The sequence below is a fragment of the Aquarana catesbeiana genome, linkage group LG07, assembly GCF_042186555.1.
Source record: "Aquarana catesbeiana isolate 2022-GZ linkage group LG07, ASM4218655v1, whole genome shotgun sequence".
Classification (NCBI taxonomy): Eukaryota; Metazoa; Chordata; class Amphibia; order Anura; family Ranidae; genus Aquarana; species Aquarana catesbeiana.
The window spans coordinates 61,442,330-61,465,362 of record NC_133330.1 but is presented as its reverse complement, the minus strand read 5'-3'; the positions used below and the strand labels follow the sequence as shown (position 1 = coordinate 61,465,362).

General features: G+C 44.6%; 1 protein-coding gene across 1 annotated transcript in view; it reads left to right on the top strand.

Annotated features, from left to right (window-relative positions):
- The window catches only part of TMF1 (TATA element modulatory factor 1), a 61,210-nt gene that overhangs the window by 8,492 nt on the left and 29,685 nt on the right, over positions 1 to 23,033 (top strand). The window contains exons 3-4 of the mRNA XM_073592209.1: positions 13,236 to 13,339; positions 16,084 to 16,210. Coding sequence (XP_073448310.1) covers positions 13,236 to 13,339; positions 16,084 to 16,210 — 231 coding nt within the window. The remainder of the gene's footprint in view (positions 1 to 13,235; positions 13,340 to 16,083; positions 16,211 to 23,033) is intronic.

The following is a 23,033-nucleotide window of genomic DNA, read 5'->3' as shown; positions in this document are numbered from 1 at the left end:
TACAGTTCAACTACCTTTTCCTGCAGATCCTTTGACAGTTCTTTTGCTTTCCCCATGACTCAGAATCCAGAAACGTCAGTGCAGCACTGGATGAAAGATGCAAGGGTCTGTCAGGAGTCCAGAAACTCATTGACCTTTTATACACACACACACACACACTACAAGCAAACGGATCACAGGTGAGGATGGTTACCTTTTTAATAGCCATTCAAACCCCTTTGTGTCAACTTGTGTGCATGTTATCAGGCCAAAATCATTAGGGTATGTAAACTTTTGATCAGGGTCATTTGGGTAGTTTCTGTTGTGATTTTAAAAAGATTAAACACAGTTGATTGATAAATGGTTTCAGCCAAACACTAACCATGAGTGAAAGAAACGTTTTTGTGTTTTCTTTCATATTCTCTGAAAAATGGCCAAGAAATCATAAATTCTGCCAGAGTATGTAACCTTATGAGCACAACTGTATTCTGCCAGGCCTACATAGCTACAGGTCATAGGAGCCATAGTGAGGTGTCACAGAATGCTGTGAGAGGTGCAGGTGAGGTGTCAAATGTGAAGATCCTTAGGGCAGCTTTGCACAGGAATTGAGAAAAAAATTCTAACTCTGGTGGCACACTGGTAGGTTTTCAGACAAAAGTTTGCACAACACTTCTTGTCAATACATTTGATAATGCCAATAGAGACTTGCCAAATGTCATTTAAAAGTACTTCAAATTTTTTGTTTGCTTTTATGCATTTCACAAATGAAAACCACATATACTGTTGGAAATTGTTCAGAAAACAAATGTCAGTTTGACCCCACTAACCATTAGAAAACCGAAAGAATGTTCTGAAAGTTACTATTTTTGAACAAAATTCTACTAGTGTACTGCTTGTTTAAGAGCAAGCAAGGGGATAGGTAAGTATGAAGCATCTTCTTTTTCAGGAGCATTTTTTATTTTCTCAGTGGCAGGGGCTCTTAAAAGTGACTTTTACAACGAATGATGTGAAGTGAATGAAAGCCTAACTCCAGACAAATTTTTTACTTCGTTATGGACTGAATGAGGACGGGGTAGAACATTGTGGTCAACTTGAAAATAATAGAGGGCCTCAAGTGTGGTCCCTGATGCTTTCAGAGGGCTGCATGGCAGAAGCTTATTTTGGTGTGTTGAATTACATTGCGTTCAAAATGAATGAGCTGTAACGCATCTCAACACCTGAAGGTCCTGCTGTATTTTTTTTACCCACAGACGGAAGAGAAAGCGAGAGAAATATAAGCCCCATTGTTGGTGCCCATAACTCCCATCATTGAAGTCGGTGACTACAAAAATAACCGGCAGCATTGGTGTCAGCGGCTGCAATAATAACCCCCAGCATTGGTGTCAGCGGCTGCAATAATAACCCCCAGCATTGGTGTCAGCGGCTGCAATAATAACCCCCAGCATTGGTGTCAGCGGCCGCAATAATAACCCCCAGCATTGGTGTCAGCGGCTGCAATAATAACCCCCAGCATTGGTGTCAGCGGCCGCAATAATAACCCCCAGCATTGGTGTCAGCGGCCGCAATAATAACCCCCAGCATTGGTGTCAGCGGCCGCAATAATAACCCCCAGCATTGGTGTCAGCGGCCGCAATAATAACCCCCAGCATTGGTGTCAGCGGCCGCAATAATAACCCCCAGCATTGGTGTCAGTGGCCGCAATAATAACCCCCAGCATTGGTGTCAGCGGCCGCAATAATAACCCCCAGCATTGGTGTCAGAGGCCGCAATAATAACCCCCAGCATTGGTGTCAGCGGCCGCAATAATAACCCCCAGCATTGGTGTCAGCAGCTGCAATAACTGCCAGCATTGGTATCAGCAGCCACAATAATTAACCCTGTATTTGTGTCAGCAGCCGCAATAATAACCCTGCATCATGGTGTCAGCAGCCGCAATAATAACCCTGCATGGTGTCAACAGCCGCAATAATAACCCTGCATGGTGTCAGCAGCCGCAGTACTAACCCTGCATGGTGTCAGCAGCCGCAGTACTAACCCTGCATGGTGTCAGCAGCCGCAGTACTAACCCTGCATGGTGTCAGCAGCCGCAGTACTAACCCTGCATGGTGTCAGCAGCCGCAGTACTAACCCTGCATGGTGTCAGCGGGCGCAATAACCCTCAACATTGTTATCAGTGGCCGCAATAATAAACCCTAACGTTGGTGTCCATGGCTGGAATAGTATGCCCAAGATTGGTGTCATTGACTACAATATTAACAGATGGGAGACCCCAGACCCCTGCTCAGGATGTGGCAGGCAGCATAGAGTGCTGGTGGGCAGCATGTTGTTCACAGGCCATGTGTTGGACATCAAGGGGCTCAAATCTCTGTCTGGTTTTATTTACAATCCCCTTCCAGTAGATTTCTCCCTCTTCAGTAGTTACACAAATTGCAACAAAAACTTATTTTCAGTAAAAGGATTAGAACCTGTTAGGTTATTAGCACAACCTGTGTCTTGCTGTGTCTGAGGCAACTGCTTATTTCTTGCAGACCTCCAAACCTTATGGCATGTGAACAAAGGACCCCATTTTAGCACAAAATATGTAGGCAGACAATGATTTGTTAAACCCACAATTTTATTTCTGCACCGCTTCTTCTGTCACAGAGACAGGAAGTGAACTGATATCTATTTCATGGGGTTACAAATGACAAAAACTTGAAGAAGAAGCAGAAAGGGGATACCTGGTTCCGTGTCGGCTCTTTATGTTGACAATTCCCCTGGCTTGGTAAAATTTGCTTTCACTTCCGGTTGTGTCTCCAGGACAAGTGAAGGCACCTTTTTTATTTCTCAGTAGGAAAAGGTTAAAAAAAACCCTACCAGATTATTTGTTTACTTCTTTTAGGTTATTGCTGTGTTATATGCTGTGTTACATGCTGACCTGGATAAACAAGAACTTCGGTCAATTTTTAAACAAATTGGTACACTGTGTATGACAAGTCTGAAAGGAAATAATTGATATGTACCCGCAAAGGAACAAATGCTGAATGCCAAATTAATTCATGTCTTGCTGGCATTGCTGTGTGCCTCAATTGTTATTTTGAAGCTGTCTGACCCCTGCCCTGGAATGTGGTATATCTGGTTTCCCACATTGAAGTCGCATACAAATGTTGATTGCACAGTTTGCTGCAGCATTTTCTGCATGGCGGTGAATTTATTAAAGTAGATGAAAACTGCCATGAAGGTTGGAGGTGCACCGAATGGAAATTTTGATGCCAAAACCGAAAATGACAGTTGTTAAAAAATTATATATACACTATATTGCCAAAACTATTGAGACACCAAGCACATTAACTTTAATGGCATCCCAGTCTTAGTTGGCCCACCCTTTGCAGCTATAACTGCTTCAACTCTTCTGGGAAGGCTGTCCACAAGGTTTAGGTGGAAGAACTTGACTGGCCTGCACAGAGTCCTGGCCTCAACCTGATACAACACCTTTGTGATGAATTAGAGAGGAAGACTGCGAGCCAGGCTTTCTCATCCAACATCAATGCCTGACCTCACAAATGTGCTTCTGGAAGAATGGTCAAACATTCCCATAGACACTCCTAAACCTTGTGGACAGCCTTCCCAGAAGAGTTGAAGCTGTTATAGCTGCAAAGGGTGGGCCAACTCAATATTCAACCATACGGACTAAGACTGGGATGGCATTAAAGTGCATGTGCGTGTAAAGGCAGGCATCCCAATACTTTTGGTTATATCGTGTATTTTTATATATAATTGTATTATATTCAATTTTTTAATTTAAATCATGAAATGCATTTTAATATATAGTCAGCCATTATTGGCACATTTGGAGCAAGAAAAGCTCAAGAAAAATGCATCCCTTAAATCCTATGTGTGTCTTCATACTGGTTCGTTCTGGTGTTAAAAATCTTGCTTGCTGCATTTTTGTCAATTAAAAAAACTGCACCAAAAACGCACCTCCCCGTTGAATTGCATTGAAAACGCAGCAGGAACGCATCATTTAATGCACCCGTGTTACATTTTTATTGTGGTTTTTGAGTCACTTGACCTATGAAAAACACACCATAAGCACAGTAAAATCGTGGCAAAATCACGTGCGTTTTCTGTACTGTTTTCGGCCCATTTTTCTCTATGGGCAAAATGCTGATAACACCATTTTCGGCTGATATGTTTCGGTACATCTCTAATAAAGGTCCTTCTTCAGGAACTCTCTATTCTGGGGTGACAACGCTTTTATCCCCTTTGTCTTCCTACACTGTTACCCAGTCACACAGCCTGCTACAGTGGTTGTTTAACATACATTACACATGCATGGTCCACTGCTGTCACCATCAGGAAAGTCGCCCTGAGATGGGGCCATCGCTGGGGTACATGTAGACATCAAGTGGCTGTCAAAAAAAAAAAAAATACTGTGTTAGCAAAGTATATGTCATTTTAGTTTACATCAGGGTGGATTTGATTAAAATCAAGCCGATTTTTAAATCGCTAGAAAAAAAGGCTTTATTTAAATCAACTTGCATTAAATCATAATTTTTCAAGAGCAACTGTCATCTCTGTCCCACAGCAGCTCTTCCTCTGACCCGCTGTTGACTCATCGACAGTCCCATTCACTTTAATGCGGTGAGTGGATGCCTGCTAACAGGCGCTGCCTTGATGGATCTGAAATGACAGGTGCTCTTTAAATGTAAGGACTTCTTGCTAGTAGTTATAATCTTTAATATTTACAAACCAAATGAAGGTTTCCTGTTTAGAATAAGCTGTCAGGTTAGTAAAACAGCCATATCAGAACTGATTTAATCATACAGTTTGTAGAGTACATAGATTTGCAAAACAATGGGATAAAGGAATATTCCTGAACTTTGTTCTATATCATGGTTACTGTTAAATTGTGTAAATGAATCAAAAAAAATCCTGATTTTTTTTTTTTTTTTTTTTTTTCCCCCCCCATCGTTGATTTTTATTCACCATGGTTAAGGTAAATTTTTTAAGGAAATTGTTGACAGAAATATAGGAGAGTTGCTATCTGAAAAAATGATAGTTCTCAGGTTGTCGTGCAGATTCAATCGCTTCAAGCTGATTTCCATGTTTACTGTCACTTTAACTAGTTCATTTGGGCCCACTGGTCATGCTGTATAAACTGTATTAGGGCTGGGGAAAAAATTGATTTGAATCGAGTTGAGTGGTCAAATCGATTCAAATTTTCAGCAAATCGATTTTTTTTTTTTTTTTCTCACCAGGACCGGCGCTGACACTGCGCCGGTCCTGAGGAGCTGCGGGCAGCAGTTTTTAGGTGAGGCCGCAGCTTTGGCCTGGTCCACGAGGCCGGACGCCGCGGACTAGGCCGAAGCCGCGGCCTCGCCTAAAAACTCCTGCCCACAGCTTCTCAGGACCGGCGCGGTGTCCATCAAAAAAAGGAAAAAAAATTTGAATCGTGAATCAAGTTGTTTTTTTTTTGTTTTTTTTGTTTGTTTTTTTTAATCACAGATTTTTAAAAAAAAATTTTTGGAGAAAATTGCCAAGCTCTAATCTGTATATAGACTCGGCCACATTCAGTATACAGCCTTGTGTTCCTGTGGTGAGACAACTTCCTATCTCACATAACAAAACAGTCAGGCTGGGCACTGCTCAGCCATTCATAGGCAGGTTCGTCTGACAAAGGATTTATAGATGTGTTTAGTGCTTGATTTTTGCCACCCCTGCCACACTGCATAAGCAGCGATCTGACTTCCTGTGCAGTTTGGCACCACAGTTTGGTCAGGAAACCATCCCCATCTTGCTGGTTTGGCAGTGAAAGAGCAGAAACACACTGTCAGTGCTTTTATCTCTAGTATTTGACTGACAGCACTGCAGCAGAGTCTGATATTTTCTTTAAAGTAGTAATAAAGTATCAGAAGTTTTTAGCTTAAAGTGCAATTAAATATACATGAAAAGTAAACTATTCAAATTCCTACCCCAGCACTTGCAGTCTGCAACTTTCAATGCTGCTGGTTCTTGCTGTCTGTGCTGCTTCCCTGAATATCTGGTCTTCAAAAAAAAAAAGTGTGGACAGTGCAGTCTCCAGTCACTTTGTTAGCTTGGAGGCGAAGCAGAGGAATGCCTTGCCATCCTAGGCTATGGGGCTGTGTGTTCCTATTGATGCACATGGTGTAGGGAGGCACAAATCTAGTCCCTGCATGCAAGGGTGGCTCAATAGGATGCTGCAAGAGAGAGAGAAAACCTGGGGCAGCCGTCATGGCACCAGCTCAAACAAGTGATGCACTGAAATTTCAGCCTCCTGAAAATTATCGTCTGGAAATAGTTTTCAGTGTTGTGCCAATTAGGGTTGCACCGATACCAAACATTTGCAGGAGTACTTGTACACCTGCAAATGCTCCGATGCCTAATCCGATACCTGGACAGTCAGGGATGATCGGTGCGGTGGTTGGGGCAGGTAAAAGTACTGATCTGCCTGTATAGATTTCAGTAAAGCAGCTGACAGCCCCTTCTCCTCCTCTCCCTCCCCAGCGGCTTTCAGCTGCTTTATTGAAATCTATGCTGGAAGATCGGCGCTTGTAACTGCCCCCACCACCGCACCGATCACATCTGACTGTCCCCGGTGTCCTCCGTGCTCCTCCGGTCCCCATCTGTCCTGGATCTGTCAGTATGGAGAGCGGAGGAAGGAGCCGGTATATATGTCATTTACCAGCTCCTTCCTTTTCAGAATGAGCAGAGTCAATGATCACTGACTAGTCATTCATAACTGAGACATAATAAACTGTGTTTACAATGTCTCAGTTTATAAATGCAGAGGAGCCGCTGTCCCTGTCCATTCATCTTCAGTGCAGCTGAGGCTGCAGAGAAAAGGAATCTGTGTCCTCAGTCCCTTTCCCTGTCTCAAAGGGGAGATATCGGGGGTCTGTGTTTAGACCCCTGATATCTCACCAAAGCCCCCCAACAGGGCTGATTTAAAATAAATATATAAACATTTAAAATTTATAATTGAAAATAAATAAAATAAAACTGACCCCCCCCCCCAAAAAAAAAGAAACTTTGTAAAAAAAAAAAAAAAAAAAAAAAACGAACAAAAAAATATAAATTGTAAAAAATAATTGAAATTAATTGTAAAAAATAAACTACTGACACAGTCCACACGTCACCAGTGCCAAGTAGTGCTGCATACTAGTGCTACTGTTATGTGACAAAAGTGAGTACACCCCTTACATTTTTGTAAATATTTTATTATATCTTTGACAACTGCTGTCCACTCAAAATAACTCAACACAGCCATTGTCTAAACTGCTGGCAACAAAAGTGAGTACACCCCTAAGTAAAAATGTCCAAATTGGGTCCAGTTAGCCATTTTTCCTCCCCGGTGTCATGTGACTCATTAGTGTTACAAGGTCTCGGGTGTGAATGGGGAGCAGGTGTGTTAAATTTGGTGTTATCACTCTCACTCTCTCATACTGGTCACTGGAAGTTAAACATGGCACCTCATGGCAAAGAACTCTCTGATGATCTAGAATTGTTGCTCTACATAAAGATGGCCTAGGCTATAAGAAGTTTGCCAAGACCCTGAAACTGAGCTGCAGCACAGTGGCCAAGAACATACAGCGGTTTAACAGGATGGGTTCCACTCAGAAAAGGCCTCACCATGGTCGACCAAAGAAGTTGAGTGCATGTGCTCAGCTTCCTGTCCAGAGGTTGTCTTTGGGAAATAGACGTATGAGTGCTGTCAGCATTGCTGCAGAGGTTGAAGGTGTGTGTGTGTGTGGGGGGGGGGGGGGGGGCAGCCTGTCAGTGCTCAGACCATACACCGCACACTGCATCCAATTGGTCTGCATGGCTGTTGTCCCAGAAGGAAGCCTCTTCTAAAGATGATGCACAAGAAAGCCCACAAACAGTTTGCTGAAGACAAGCAGACTAAGGGCATGGAGTACTGGAAGCATGTCCTGTGGTCTGATGAGACCAAGATAAACTTATTTGGTTCAGATGGTATCAAGCGTGTGTGGCAGCAACCAGGTGAGGAGTACAAAGACAAGTGTGTTTTGCTTACAGTCAAGCATGTTTGTGGGAGTGTCATGGTCTGGGGCTGCATGAATGCTGCCGGTGTTCTGCCATATAGTGTCCTCGTATCAGATAGTGTCCGCCTCGTACTGCGCAGGCGCAGCGCCTGCGCAGTACGGAGGAGCAGGAGATGCCGAAAATGCCCGAAGTTGATCAGCTGACCATCAGCTGTACACGGCGCTCGGGCACCTGTTAGCGATGGCAGTGTAAGAGGGCCCCTCGCGGGCTCGCTTCGCTCGCCACGCTTCGGGCACGGCCTCGCTGCGCTCGGCAAATATTTATTCTAACTCTATGTCCACTTGGATAGTAGGGAATGATCCTGGACATAGGGTAAGAATAAATGCGCAGGCGCCGTGTACAGCTGACGATCAGCTGTTGAACTTCGGAGACTTTCGGCGTCTCTTTTGTCCTCCGTACTGCGCCTGCGCAGTACAGGGAGGACACTATATGATAGGGGACTGAATTCGATAAGACACCGGCACTGGGGAGCTACAGTTCATTGAGGGAACCATGAATGTCAACATGTACTGTGACATACTGAAGCAGAACATGATCCCCTCCCTTCAGAGACTGGGCCGCAGGGCAGTATTCCCACATAATGACCCCAAACAGCGCTGTGTGATACTGAACCTTACAAATGCATAAATAGTGCCATAAACAATGAAAATCAATATTGCTAAAAAATGTAACTATGAATATAAAAAAATATTTTTTTGTGTAACAAGCAAGCTCACAGTGAAAAAAATGTAGTATTATTCCTTAATATCAAGTGTCCAAAAAAAAAATAAGAGAGATTTTTTTTCTCCCAATTTACGTCAATCCACAGAGACAAAAGTGCGAATTGGGGTATTATACGTATTAATATCCAAAAGGTGACTCTAGTCATGACAATCCTGATCTGAAGAGGGTGACTTCACACACTTGGTCCCCCCCCCCCCGTGTGAATGCGCTCGTCTCCAACAGTGTGACCGCACACTTAAGTTTAGTCCACATAAGCAGTTGAACCACTCCTGGGCTCTAATTGAAACTGGCTCAGCAGGAACCCACAGGAAAATTCAGAGAAGTTGTCCTCAATTTAAAACCAGAAAGAGGCTGGATAGTGCATTATCGCTAGTTTTAACATTTATTTAGAAAAAGCTTCTAAATACATTTTTAAACTAGCGATAATTCAAATTCCAGCCTCTTTCTTGTTTTAAATTGAGGACAACTTCTCTGTATGTGTATGTATAATATATATAACACAATACAGTTGTGCTCATAAGTTTACATACCCTGGCAGAATTTATGATTTCGTGGCCATTTTTCAGAGAATATGAATGATAACACAAAAACTTTTCTTTCACTCATGGTTAGTGTTTGGCTGAAGCCATTTATTATCAATCAACTGTGTTTTCTCTTTTTTTTAAATCATAATGGCAACAGAAACTAGCCAAATTACCCTGATCAAAAGTTTACATACCCCAGTTCTTAATACTGTGTATTGCTCCCTTTAACATCAATGACAACTTGAAGTCTTTTGTGGTATTTGTGGATGAGGCTCTTTATCTTCTCAGATGGTAAAGCTGCCCATTCCTCTTGGCAAAAAGCCTCCAGTTCCTGTAAATTCTTGGGCTGTCTTGCATGAACTGCATGTTTGAGATCTCCCCAGAGTGGCTCAATGATATTGAGGTCAGGAGACTGAGATGGCCACTCCAGAACCTTCAATGTATTCTGCTGTAGCCAATGATAGGTCGACTTGGCCTTGTGTTTTGGATCATTGTCATGTTGGAATGTCCAAGTACGTCCAATGCGCAGCTTCCTGGCTGATGAAAGCAAATGTTCCTCCAGTATTTTTGGATAACATACTGCATTCATCTTGCCAACAATTTTGACCAAATTTTTCCTTTTTTTTTTGGAGCCCTCACATCCCCAAAACATCATTGATCCACCTCCGTGTTTCACAGTAGGAATGGTGTATCTTTCATAATAGGCCTTGTTGACTCCTCACAAAACGTAGTGTTTATGGTTGTGGCCAAAAGCTCAATTTTTTGGTCTCATCACTCCAAATGACTTTGTGCCAGAAGGTTTGAGGCTGGTCTCTGTGCTGTTTGGCATATTATAAGCGGGATACTTTGTGGCATTTGTGTAGTAATGGCTTTCTTCTGGCGACTCGACCATGCAGCCCATCTTTCTTCAAGTTCATCCTTATTGTGCATCTTGAAACCACACCCCATGTTTTCAGAGAGTCCTGTATTTCACCTGAAGTTATTTGTGGGTTTTTCTTTGCATCCCGAACAGTTTTCCTGGCACTTGTGGCTGAAATTTTAGTTGGTCTACCTGACCGTGGTTTGGTTTCAGCAGAACCCATCATTTTCCACTTCTTGATTCGAGTTTAAACACTGCTTATTGGCATTCTCAATTCCTTGGATATCTTTTTATATCTCTTTCCTGTTTTGTACAGTTCAACTACCTTTTTCCCACAGATCCTTTGACAATTCTTTTGCTTTCCCCATGACTCAGAATCCAGAAATGCCAGTGCAGCACTCGATGAAAGATGCAAGGGTCTGTCAGGAGTTCAGAAACTCATTGACTATATATTTTAGATATTTGTGTCAACTTGTGTTCATGTTATAAGCCCAAATTCACCAGGGTATGTAAACTTTTGGGTAGTTTCTGTTGTCATTATGATTTAAAAAGAGTAGATACGGTTGATTGATAATAAATTGCTTCAGCCAAACGCTAAGCATGAGTGAAAGAAATGTTTTTGTGTTCTTATTTATATTCTCTGAAAAACGGTCAAGAAGTCATAAATTCTGCCAGGGTATGTAAAGGTTTGAGCACAACTGTGTGTGTGTGTGTGTGTGTATGTATATGCATCTTGAAGTTTTGGTAAATTTAATATATGTGAGTATGTAGTTTGGTTTAAAATGCACCAATGCTTTGTCAAGATAGGGCAAAGCAACATATTCCCTTTAAAGTTTGCCCCTATCAGCTTTGCACAAAGGCTTAAAGCGGAGCTCCACCCAAAAGGGGAAGCTCTGCTGGTTTGCTCCCCCCCCACTGCCACATTTGGCACCTTTTCGGTGGGAGGGTGGAATCGGATACCTATTTTTGACAGGTACCCGCTTCCACTTCTGGGTGACTTTGTTGCGGCAAAGTCACTTGGAAGTTTGGCCTCCCTCCTCCTCCGCTGCCAGGCCATTCACAAAGTGCAGCGTGCTTTGCGCATGCGCAGTAGGGAACCGGCTGTGAAGCCGCCGATTACCCTTACAAGAGATGGCAGCGGCAGCACCCGAGAACCAATTGAAAAATCGGCTGGGGTGCTCACATTGTGGGATCCCTGGACAAGTAAGTGTCCTAATATTAAAATTCAGCAACTCCAGTATTTTTTTGGTGGAGAGGCTGGAGCTATTGTTTTAAAAAATAAAACGTAAATGTGTTCTACTTACCTGCTCTTTGTGCAGTGGTTTTGCACAGAGCTGCCCCGATCCTCCTCCTTCTTGGATCCCCCGCCAGCGCTCCTGGCCCCTCACCCATGACGCGTGCCCCCCTGTATTAGAGCAGTTGTAAAGTCAGAAGGTTTTTATCTTAATGCATTAAGATACAAAGCCTTATGTGTGCAGCAGCTGCCCCAGCACCCTCTAATACTTACCTGAGCCCCATCTCTCTCCAGTGATGTCCACGAGTGTCTCAGCCGGCCGAGACTCTCCCTCCTGATTGGTTGAGACACAGCAGCGGCGCCACTGGCTGTCAAAGTCAGTCAATCAAGAGAGAGAGGGGCAGGGCTGGGCCACAGCTCAGTGTCTGAATGGACAGAGGGAGCTCTGACTTGGCTTGGGTGCCCCCATAGCAAGCTGCTTGCTGTGTGGGCACTTAACAGGAGGGAGGGGCAAGGAGAGCCGAGGAGGATCCAGGCTGCCCTGTGCAAATCCACTGCAACAGAGCAGGTAAGTATTACATGTTTTATTGCTTGCTTCCGAGACAACGCTGTTTGTCCATAAGACAGCTCCTCCCCGCCTTGCTCCCTCCTTCCTTGCTGTGATTGACATCAACGGGTTCCAATGGCTTCCGCTGCTGTGTCTCAGCCAATGCATAGAATGCATGAAGGTAAACGCCCTTCAGCCTTTACAACCACTTTAAAGCAAAACCCCTGACAAAAATAACAAGACAAAAAACAAATAGCCCAATAAAAGATAAAATAACAAAACCAGGTTTTGCTGCAATATTCACCTTCAGTCAAGAGTTTTTTCCACAGTAGTTTTCCTGCCTTTTTAGATGGATGTCTTCAGTCTGAGAACATCATTCAACTCGCTTCCCCTAAGCCCAGGTTGTTCTAAAACCGCCCACAGCCTGTGACTGGACAGTGAATGGAGAAGCAGCAAAGCAATGAGTTCATCTCACTGTTACTCTGTGCTCTCCTCCTATTAGTCATATTTTTTTGTTCCTCTCATACTCCTACTCTGCTGTATAGGGGCTGTGAAGTGTTGGTACCAGTTCTGGTACTTCACTGCTTGTATTTGAAAATACAACTGAAAGATGTATTCATGATTACTGAGCTCCATTTATTTGTGTCTTTCATATCTGGCCAGAGTTTAGTACTGTTGTTTCAGGTGCGTTTTTGCCGCTTCTTGAGTTGCCTAACAAAGCAGCCGCCTGCATTGCATAATATGGACAGCAGACAGAGTTGTTCACAGTAGAAAAACGTGTAACTTTTGTGTCTCTTCGCAACATTGTGGGGCAAAAATGAAGTTACATGTCGAGTCTGAGAGGAGCTGAAGCTTGTCAACTTCTTTCATTGAAGTCTATGGTAACGCGCCTGTAGCGTTTTATAGCTCGTTTATGGTGCATTTATAACGTATCTGACAAGCGTTTATCAAAGGTGGAAAAAACACTTTCCTCTAATAAAAAAAATAATTTGGAGGGTGTCTGGAGTGTGTTTGTGTGTGTTTTTTAATTTTAATGCAATTTAAACGTGTCAAAAATGCGCGTTAAGCCTATAGGTGCATTGATTCACGTTCGAGTCAACAATCACTTCTTTCCAAGTGTTATCTTGGCCTTAGAGCTGAAACTTTTTCTCACCAGTGTTCTAATCTTGGTAAACAGCAGACCGCTGTGTCCTTTAATGAACTCCTGGAGAAAAATGTTTTACAGTGAGTGCAAAAATCTATTTTTGTTATCTTGTTTTGAATAATATTTTTTTAACTGAATCCCATAAAATTTTTGTCTTTTAGATTACAGATGAACTTACGACGCGGTTGGAAAAGAGGGAGGTACAACTGTTATCTGTCAGCAAAGAAAAAGCACTTCTGGAAGAAACAGTGGACAATCTCAGAGAGTGAGTGAATGTCAGGGGTATTCTGCAGTGCTGTGTGCATACCGCTGGTTTTTATATCTGTAACATACCTGCACAATTCATATAAATGAAAAGGAAAGTGAATCCTGGTAAATGGTTCTTTAACCACTTCCGGACCACCCCAATAGCAGATTTACTGCTGCATGGCGGCACTCCAGTGCAGAATCACAAAAATATACGTGATTCTGCACTTCCGCCAGAAGCCCATCTGCGGGTGCCGGGGATTGAATGTCCACCAGCACATGCCAATAGTCGGGCTGAGACTCAGAATGGAGCGCTGCCTATGTAAACAAGGCAGCTCTCCAGTCTGATGGGGGAAAGGATGGATTTTGTGTCCCTGCAAAAGCAGGGAATAAAATTCATCACTTCTCCTAGTAAAAGCGGCGCATACAGTAGACAAAAGCACTGGCACTGACAGTTAACCCCTTGATCGTCCCCGATGTTTAACCCCTTACCAGCCAAGGTCATTAGTACACTGATGTGCATATTTTTAGCACTGAACACTATTAGTATAACTGGTTCCCACAATGTGTCAGTGTCCTATTGTCCATTGCAATATCGCAGTTCCGCTATAAGTCACTGATCGCTACCATTACTAGTATAAAATAAATAATAATAAAAATTCCATTATATATACCATAGTTTGTAGACACTATACCGTTTGCATAAACCAATCTATATACGCTTATTGGAATTTTGTTTTCTTACCGAAAACATGTAGTAGAATAAATTTTGGCCTAAATTTATAAAGATATTCTATTTAAAAAAATAATAATTTTATTGGATAGACTTTAAAGCAGAAAGTAAAAATTTTTTTTTTTTTTAAATTGTCGATCTTGTTTTGTTTATAACGCAAAAAATAAAAAATGCAGAGGTGAACAATTTAGCACCACCAAAAGAAAGCTCTGTTTGTGGAAACAAAATGTACATACATTTTATTTGGGTACAGTGTTGCATGGCCGTGCAATTGTCAAAGTAACGGAGTGCCATATCGAAAAAAATGGCCTTGTCATGAAGGGGGCTAAATCTTCCGAAGGCCAAGTGGTTAAAGTGTTTGTAACCCTAAAAAAAAAAATGGATCCTGTTCCCTTAACCCAAAGCATGTTATACAGCACAATGCTTGTGCTGTGTAATTTGGCCCTTTCTATCTCCTGAAATTCCTGGCTGGTTCTGCCCTCCCCTCTGTAAATTGACCATGGTTTATCATGGCTGCTGAGCCCTGACAACGTGGTCAGTTTACGTGCCTCTATCATCCACTGTCTCTTCTCTCTCCCTCTTGCATATCAGCTAGTGACAGTACCAGCCCCTCCTCTCCTGCTGATGAAATAACTGTGTAAAGTACATACAGTCCCCTCTATTTGAAAACATCCTATTCTCCAGTGTATGTTCTTTGTAAAAAAAAAAAATGCCCATTCCTACCTTCTTTCATGGCGCCATTGGGTGCTCACATGACTGCTGCTCTCCTCCCGATTGTCAGTGAGAGATTCTCAGCCCCCTGTAGCTGTCAGATCAGAAGAGGGAGCAGCGAGCAGTCACGTGAGCGCGTCGAGCGGTGCTATGAAATAAGGTAGAAATGGGCGTATCTTTTACAAAGAACATACACTGGAGCATAGAACGTTATCTAACGGGGCATTGCATGTACTTTACAAAGTGGCATTACAACCACTTTAAGACCAAGCATGCCCCATGTTGAGTTGGACTTACAGCTCTGCGTTGATTGGAGAGCTCTAGTGCTTACTCATATTGGGGTGTATTTGACCTTTGCATAGAGGCCATGGATTCTACACAGAGAGTCTTGTCATTTACTGCAGCATACTGGCAGGGGACAGGCTTTTCTACTTGGGCAGTGGCCGCTTTCTAAAGCAAATAAGATTTTGAACACCTCGTTTTAATGCTCCTGGAATTTATTTAGCTGATTTTCTTTAAATCTTTTTATTTTTATCATGCCAAATTAAAGCGGTAGTAAAAGTCCGCTTTATGATTTTTTATTTACTTTTTTTTTTTACCTATTGGTAAGCCTATAATAAGGCTTACCTGTGGGTAAAATTAATTGTGGTTTAGGAGACCTTCACCCTGGATGCAGCCGGTGACATCACCGGCGCATGCGCTCTGAAGGTCCGGCATAACGCACAGGACCTTCAGAGCACCGTGCCGTAACCGAAGGCTTGTATTGCAGTGGTTTACTACCATTTTAAAAAATACTGAGTGATCCTGCCGAGGAACAAACGTTCCTATAACAGGACAACCCTGCTAAATGTAAGCGTAAAACTAAAATCACTGCAACATTGTCAGATTGTTCAGCATTGTAGCCACAAGGACCGCAGCACTGCTTTTTCACGCATGTTAAGAAGGCCTTCAGTGTTTTAACAGTTTATGCCTTATCCTCGATGCCCCCAGTGCCAGCTACAATTTCAAAGAGTCTGCCCATTGACTGTCTCTAGATAGGAAGCGCATGAGAACTGTAGTCTGGTGCCCTGCATCTGTAGGAACTGACACAGGACCAACTCTAAGATCCCTCCTTCTGGTTTCTGTGGCCTGAGGGACACTGGGGGCTTAGTTTCTCTGATTTCTGGATGGGGCATGTTTAAAAAAAAAAAAAACTGCATAGGGTATGTACAGGGGAAGGAATAATTGAATATGTTTGCCTAATGTTGAACTTCTAGGAGGTATTGTGGGTTTATCCATTCAGCTATTGATCCTTTTGCTTTTTTTGTCTTGCTTTGCAGTGAACTGGTCAGGGTTAAGGAGGAAAGTAGCAGCATTTCATTGTTAAAAGACGAGTTCACGCATCGAATTGCAGAAGCCGAGAGAAGGGCACAGCTAGCATGTAAAGAGCGAGATACTGCGAAAAAGGTATATGAGTTAATAACCCCTTGAGTAGTACTGTCTAGGGTGTTGGGAACCTATCTATATACACTCCTCTATGGCTTGACAAATCAAACAGTTGTTTAACTTTACCCATAACAGTTTGATAACAATTAATGTTCTTTAACAAAGGAACATACATTCTACATTATTAACCACTTCCCGCTCGCCATATAGCAATATGATGTGCGCAAAGTGGTTTCATTATCCTCACTGGACGTCATATGACGTCCAGCAGGATAAGCTGGTAGCACGGGGGCGCGCAGCACTGTGTTCGGTGGTGTGGTGTGTCAGTCTGACACACCGCATCTCCGATCTCGGTGAAGAGCCTCTGACACAGGCTCTTTACCATGTGATCAGCTGTGTCCAATCACCGCTGATCACAGAATAAACAGGAAGAGCCGTATATCGGCTTTTCCTCCACTTGCACTGACAGGCGCGAGTAGAGGAGAGCCAATCAGCTGCTCTCCTGACAGGGGGTTCTACGCTAATTGATCAGTGATTGGCTGGCAGTGCCTCCTAATTAGTGCTGATCATCAGTGCCGCCTATAAATGCCCACCAGTGCCACCGATCAGTGCCATCATTGCCACCTATTGGTGCCCATCAATGCTGCTTATCAGTGCCGCCCATCAGTGCCAATCAGTACTACCCCATCAGTGCCCATCAGTGCAGCCTCATTGGTGTTCGCTGGTGAAGGAGAAAACTTACTTATTTACAAATTTTTGTAACAGAAACGAAGAAAAACTGTTTTTTTTTTTTTCCCAAAATTTTCGGACATTTCTTTATTTGGAGCGCAAAAAATAATACAAAAGAGAACTCTATTTGAGGGAAAAAAAATTATAAAAATTTTGTTTGGGTACAGTGTTGCATGACCGTGCAATTGTGACAGCGCTGAAAGCTGAAAATTGGCCTGGGCAGGATGGGGGGGGGGCAGCATTCAAGTGGCTAATTTTCTTACTGAAATTAGTGTGTGCTGTAAAGTGCCCTCAGCATTGCTGCTGTTTCCACTTGCTGGAGGCCACCGTTTTGTTGAAGTCCAGGGCAATCACTTCCTTATTGGAAACTCTCCCAAACCCCCCACCCCTCCATTCACCCCTCCATTCACCCCTATGGACCGGCAGGTGTAAATGGATTTTTGTCTGGTTACTTCCACCTACCTCCAATCCGATATATGCTCAGCTGAAAAAAAAAAATCGAATGGGATCAGTGTAGGCGAATCCTTACCTTGGTACCCAAAGTGTCTCTGTCAGTCAGGTAGACTGATGTAATCGTTCAGAACAGATCATCCCAGTTTTTATTTTACATTGAGTTACGTCCTGACTCTAGCTGCAGGAAGTGTGGGAGAGACCTTTTTTTCTTTCTCGAACATCACGGGACACAGAGCCACAGTAATTACTGATGGGTTATATAGGTATCACTGGTGATTGGACACTGGCACACCCTATCAGGAAGTTCAACCCCCTATATAATCCCTCCCCCTTGCAGGGATACCTCAGTTTTTACGCCAGTGTCTTAGGTGATGGACGTGTAAAGATGTCCTGTGCTGAGCTCCAAAGGGAATATGCTAAGATCCTATACTGGGGCAAGCCAGGCGAACCGGATCCATTCAAAGTGTCTTTTCATGGCCGAATTGAATGGTACCCGGGCCTCGTGTCCGAAGAAACGAGGTTTTACCCATAATGCTTCTCTTTTTAGAGAGCTGGACCCCGCAGATCAGAAAATGGCTTTAAACTTCCTAATTTCTGGCGAGGTGCTTTACGGTCCCAGAACTGTTGGATCCCCCTACTGATGGGGGCCCCAGTCTCTGACGGTTTTTTCAAACGGGGCCCACCGTGAGAGGTGAAGATTGGGTCTGTGTAAACAGCACCCTGCGGCTGGATAAGGTAAGAGGAGATTCCACAGAATTTTTGAGTTCTAGTGGCTTTTCTCCTTTAAGGTAAATGCATGCTATGCCTATTGTGACCACCGGGGGCTGCCAAGAGCACAAACCTACACATGCTGACTGACTGTCTCAGGTGTTCAGTGCTGATTATGTCCCAGCATCTCAAAGCAGGCTGCAAGCAGGTAAGGTGGAAAGGGGGATTTCTCATGTTTGAATGTTCCCCCCAGGCTAGAGAGGGGCCACAGGGGTCCAGAAAGTGGTTATACCACCCGGGCTCTGCGGCCTAATGGGCACCATCTCTGAAGATAGCCGTTCAGGCAGATCTTGTTACCAGTCTCCCCCCCCCCCCCCCCCCCCCCCCATCCCCAGCCTTTTCTCCAGAAGCATGACAGGAGAGTCGGCAGTGCGGGAAGCGCTCGTTTTTTCAAAACTCGAGGGGGGGGCGGTAGAGGAGGGGGCGGGATGTCAGCACAGAGTGTTTAGACTCCCACTCAGGCCAGCTGCAGGCTATTAAAGGCACTCTGTACAGGTGCACTCAGCCTTCTGAGAGACACAGAGCTGACGGTCGCATGTAAGGTGGGACACAGGCATTCTCCTAGGCAGCATTTACTGAAGTAACACCAGACTGAGCATTGGGTAGCAAGGCTTTTAGCCAGACTACATCGCTCAGCGTGCAGTGTTCATTTGTATACCTCACACCTTGTTGCTTTGCACTATGGGTAGAAGAGGTTCAAGCACCCCAGGAACCAGAGACACTAGGGGATCTCGTTCAGGTTCTGAGGGCCCCCTGTCGGCAGCATCCTCCCCCCCTAAAGATGGGCCAGGGACGGCTAGCCAGGGAGAGCCATCGGGGTCAGGGGCTACACCTGCTTCTGGCACTTCAGCCCCTGTATATATTACACAAGAGGTTTTTTCCTCAACCATTAATGGTCTAGAGGAAAGATTAATGGCCGTGATTACGTCTTCACTCAGTGGAAGAAAACGCACTAGGCTTTCCTCTGTTCCCCAAGACCCTCAGACAGAGGAGCTCTGGGATAAAGGAGATGAATCCCTTTCAGAGGATCGGGATGGGATGGATGATTCCTCTTCGGAGGATTCAGGTGGAGAGGGACCCTCTGCGACTTCCCAAGAGGAGAAAGTCTTAGTGCAGATCCTCACTGGATTGGTCCGCTCCACATTTAAGTTGCCCATACCTGAAACTGCTAAAGAATCCTCTTCTGCTTTGGGGTCACTGAAACCTTTCCAAGCAGCACATGCTTTTCCTGTTCATACTTTACTTGAAAAGCTTATTTATTCTGAGTGGGATCACCCAGACAAACGTTTTTTTCCGCCGAGAAAGTTTTCAACACTTTATCCGATGGAAGAAAAGTTTATTAAAATGTGGGGAATACCGGCTATTGATGCCGCCATTTCCTCCGTAAATAATAGCCTCACTTGTCCTGTAGACAATGCTCAGATGCTCAGGGATCCTGTAGATAAAAGGATGGAATCCCTATTGAAGGATGTTTTCTCCTTAGCAGGATCAGTGGCCCAACCTGCAGTAGCAGCGATTGGAGTCTGTCAATACTTAAGAGACCATGTTAAGCAGGTCATCAAAGTATTACCTGAACAGCAGGCCCAGGGGTTTGCTAACCTTCCAGCGGCCTTATGCTTTGTGGTTGACGCCATTAGAGATTCTATCGTGCAAACCTCCTGTCTTTCACTGGGGTTGGTGCATATACGTAGAATCCTATGGTTGAAAAATTGGTCAGCCGAAGCACCATGTAAGAAGCTACTGGCTGGGTTTCCATTTCGTGGTGCAAGGTTGTTTGGAGAGGACTTGGATAACTATATCAAGAGAATCTCTTGTGGGAAAAGCACTCTCTTACCTGTCAAGAAGAAGAGTAAGCGTCCCTCTTTCAAACGGACTCTTTCCCCAGCGCCGGGGGCTTCAGCCTCCAGGCAGTCTCGACGGCCGCCTCCATCGGGGTCCAGAGACAAGAGTCAACCCCAGGGACAAAAGAAGTCCTGGGGAAAGAAGCCTACTAGGCAAAACACTAAGACCTCTGCATGAGGGGGCGCCCCCGCTCACTCGAGTGGGGGGAAGACTGCGACAGTTCTCAGAGCTCTGGCACGAGGACTTCCAGGACAGATGGGTAGTCTCCACGGTAACCTTAGGGTACAAGCTGGAGTTTCAGGAATTCCCTTCTCCTCGGTTCCTCAGATCAAATGTTCCCAGAGACCCAGAGAAGAAGCAGTCGCTCCTTCTAGCGTTAGAGCGACTTTTGTCGCAGGAGGTCATTATGATAGTTCCCGCAAAGGACCAATGATTGGGCTTCTATTCCAACCTTTTTACGGTCCAAAAGCCAAATGGGGATGTCAGACCCATTTTGGACTTAAGGGATCTGAACCGATTCCTAAGGATTCAATCCTTCCGCATGGAATCAATTCGAACAGTAGTTCCCACCCTGCAGGGAGGAGAATTTCTGGCATCAATAGACATCAGAGATGCATATCTGCATGTGCCCATTTTTCCTGCTCATCAGAAGTTTCTGCGCTTCGAGGTAGGAGGGCGCCATTTCCAGTTTGTGGCTCTGCCTTTTGGGATAGCCACTGCACCTCGAGTGTTCACAAAGATCTTGGCTCCTCCTCTGGCCAGATTTAAGGGCTTAGGGTATAGCTGTCATAGCATACCTAGACGACCTGCTCTTGATAGACCGGTCGGTAGCCTCTTTGAATGGAAACTTGAGGACCACGGTCAGGTATCTAGAACACCTGGGTTGGATCCTCAACTTAGAAAAGTCTTTCCTAAAACCAATAAGAAGACTGGAGTATTTAGGTCTGATTATAGATACAAGCCAGGAGAAAATATTTCTACCCCAGGCAAAGATCACTGCTTTGAGAGAGCTGATTCTGACAGTAAGGACCAAGAAGGGTCCCTCAGTCCGCCTTTGTATGAGGCTACTAGGGAAGATGGTGTCTTCATTCGAAGCAGTTCCCTATGCTCAGTTTCACTCAAGAATGCTGCAACACAGTATTCTGTCGACCTGGAACAAGAAGGTTCAGGCATTAGACTTTCCGATGCACCTGTCGCATGCGGTGCGTCAGAGCCTCAATTGGTGGCTCATACCCGAAAACCTGCAGAAGGGGAAATCCTTTCTACCGGTTACCTGGACGGTGGTAACAGATGCCAGTCTGTCAGGTTGGGGAGCAGTTCTGGAACAGGCTGCGGTCCAAGGGGTATGGTCCAAGACAGAGAGGACCTTACCCATCAACATTCTGGAGATCCGGGCGATACATCTAGCTCTAAAAGCCTGGACTATCAGGCTACAGGGTTGTCCGGTCAGGATCCAGTCCGACAATGCCACAGCAGTGGCTTATGTCAATCATCAGGGAGGCACCCGGAGCCGAGCTGCTCAAAAAGAGGTGAACCAGATCTTAGTCTGGGCAGAGATGCATGTGCCATGCATATCGGCAGTTTTCATCCCGGGAATAGAGAATTGGCAGGCGGACTATCTAAGTCGCCAGCAGTTACTTCCAGGGGAATGGTCTCTGCATCCCGACGTCTTTTGGGCCGTATGCCAAAGATGGGGGGTTCCAGATGTAGATCTCTTTGCATCCCGATTCAACAAAAAGATAGACAGATTTGTGGCAAGGACAAAAGATCCTCTTGCATGCGGGACGGATGCGTTGGTGATTCCGTGGCATCGGTTCTCACTGATTTACGCATTCCCGCCTATTCTGCTACTACCACGACTCCTTCGCAGGATCAGGCAGGAAAGGAAGTCGGTACTTCTGGTGGCCCCCGCTTGGCCCAGAAGAACTTGGTATGCAGAAATAGTAAGGATGACGGTGGGTTCCCCGTGGACCCTACCGGTACGCCCAGACCTGTTATCTCAGGGTCCAGTGTTCCATCCTGCCTTACAAACGCTAAATTTGACGGTTTGGCTATTGAGACCCACGTTCTGAAGAGTCGTGGGCTCTCAGGTCCTGTCATATCTACCTTGATTAATGCAAGGAAGCCAGCTTCCAGGATGATTTATCATAGAGTCTGGAAGGCTTATATAACCTGGTGTGAATCCAGAGGTTGGCATCCCAGGAAATATGTCATAGGTAGAATCCTTGATTTTCTACAGATGGGATTAGAGATGAAGCTGGCCTTGAGTACCATCAAGGGCCAGGTCTCTGCTTTATCAGTATTATTTCAGCGGCCACTTGCTTCGCATTCTTTGGACCGAAACTTTATGCAGGGGGTGATGCGTCTTAATCCTCCGGTTAAAGCGCCCCTAAACCCCTGGGACTTGAATTTGGTCCTGGCTGTGTTACAGAAACAGCCTTTTGAACCAATAAGTCAGATTCCTTTGGTCTTGTTGACAAGGAAATTAATTTTTCTGGTGGCCATCTCTTCTGCTAGAAGAGTATCAGAATTAGCAGCTCTTTCCTGTAAGGAGCCTTATTTGATTATACACAAGGATAGAGTGGTACTACGCCCTCATCCTAGTTTTTTACCGAAGGTGGTTTCTGATTTTCATTTAAACCAAGACATTGTTCTACCTTCCTTTTTTCCAGATCCCTGTTCTCCGGAAGAGAGATCTCTACATTCGTTGGATGTAGTAAGAGCAGTTAAGGCCTATCTAGGGGCATCTACTCAGATCCGCAAGACGGATGTTTTGTTTGTGCTGCCAGAGGGCCCCAATAGAGGACAGGCAGCGTCAAAAGCTACCATTTCTAAATGGATTCGACAGTTGATCATTCAAGCTTACGGTTTGAAACAGAAGATTCCTCCGTTTCAGATCAGGGCACATTCCACAAGGGCTATTGGTGCTTCTTGGGCAGTGCATCACCGGGCCTCTATGGCTCAAATCTGCAAGGCCGCAACCTGGTCTTCAGTTCATACATTCACCAGATTCTATCAGGTGGATGTGAGAAGGCATGAGGATATCGCCTTT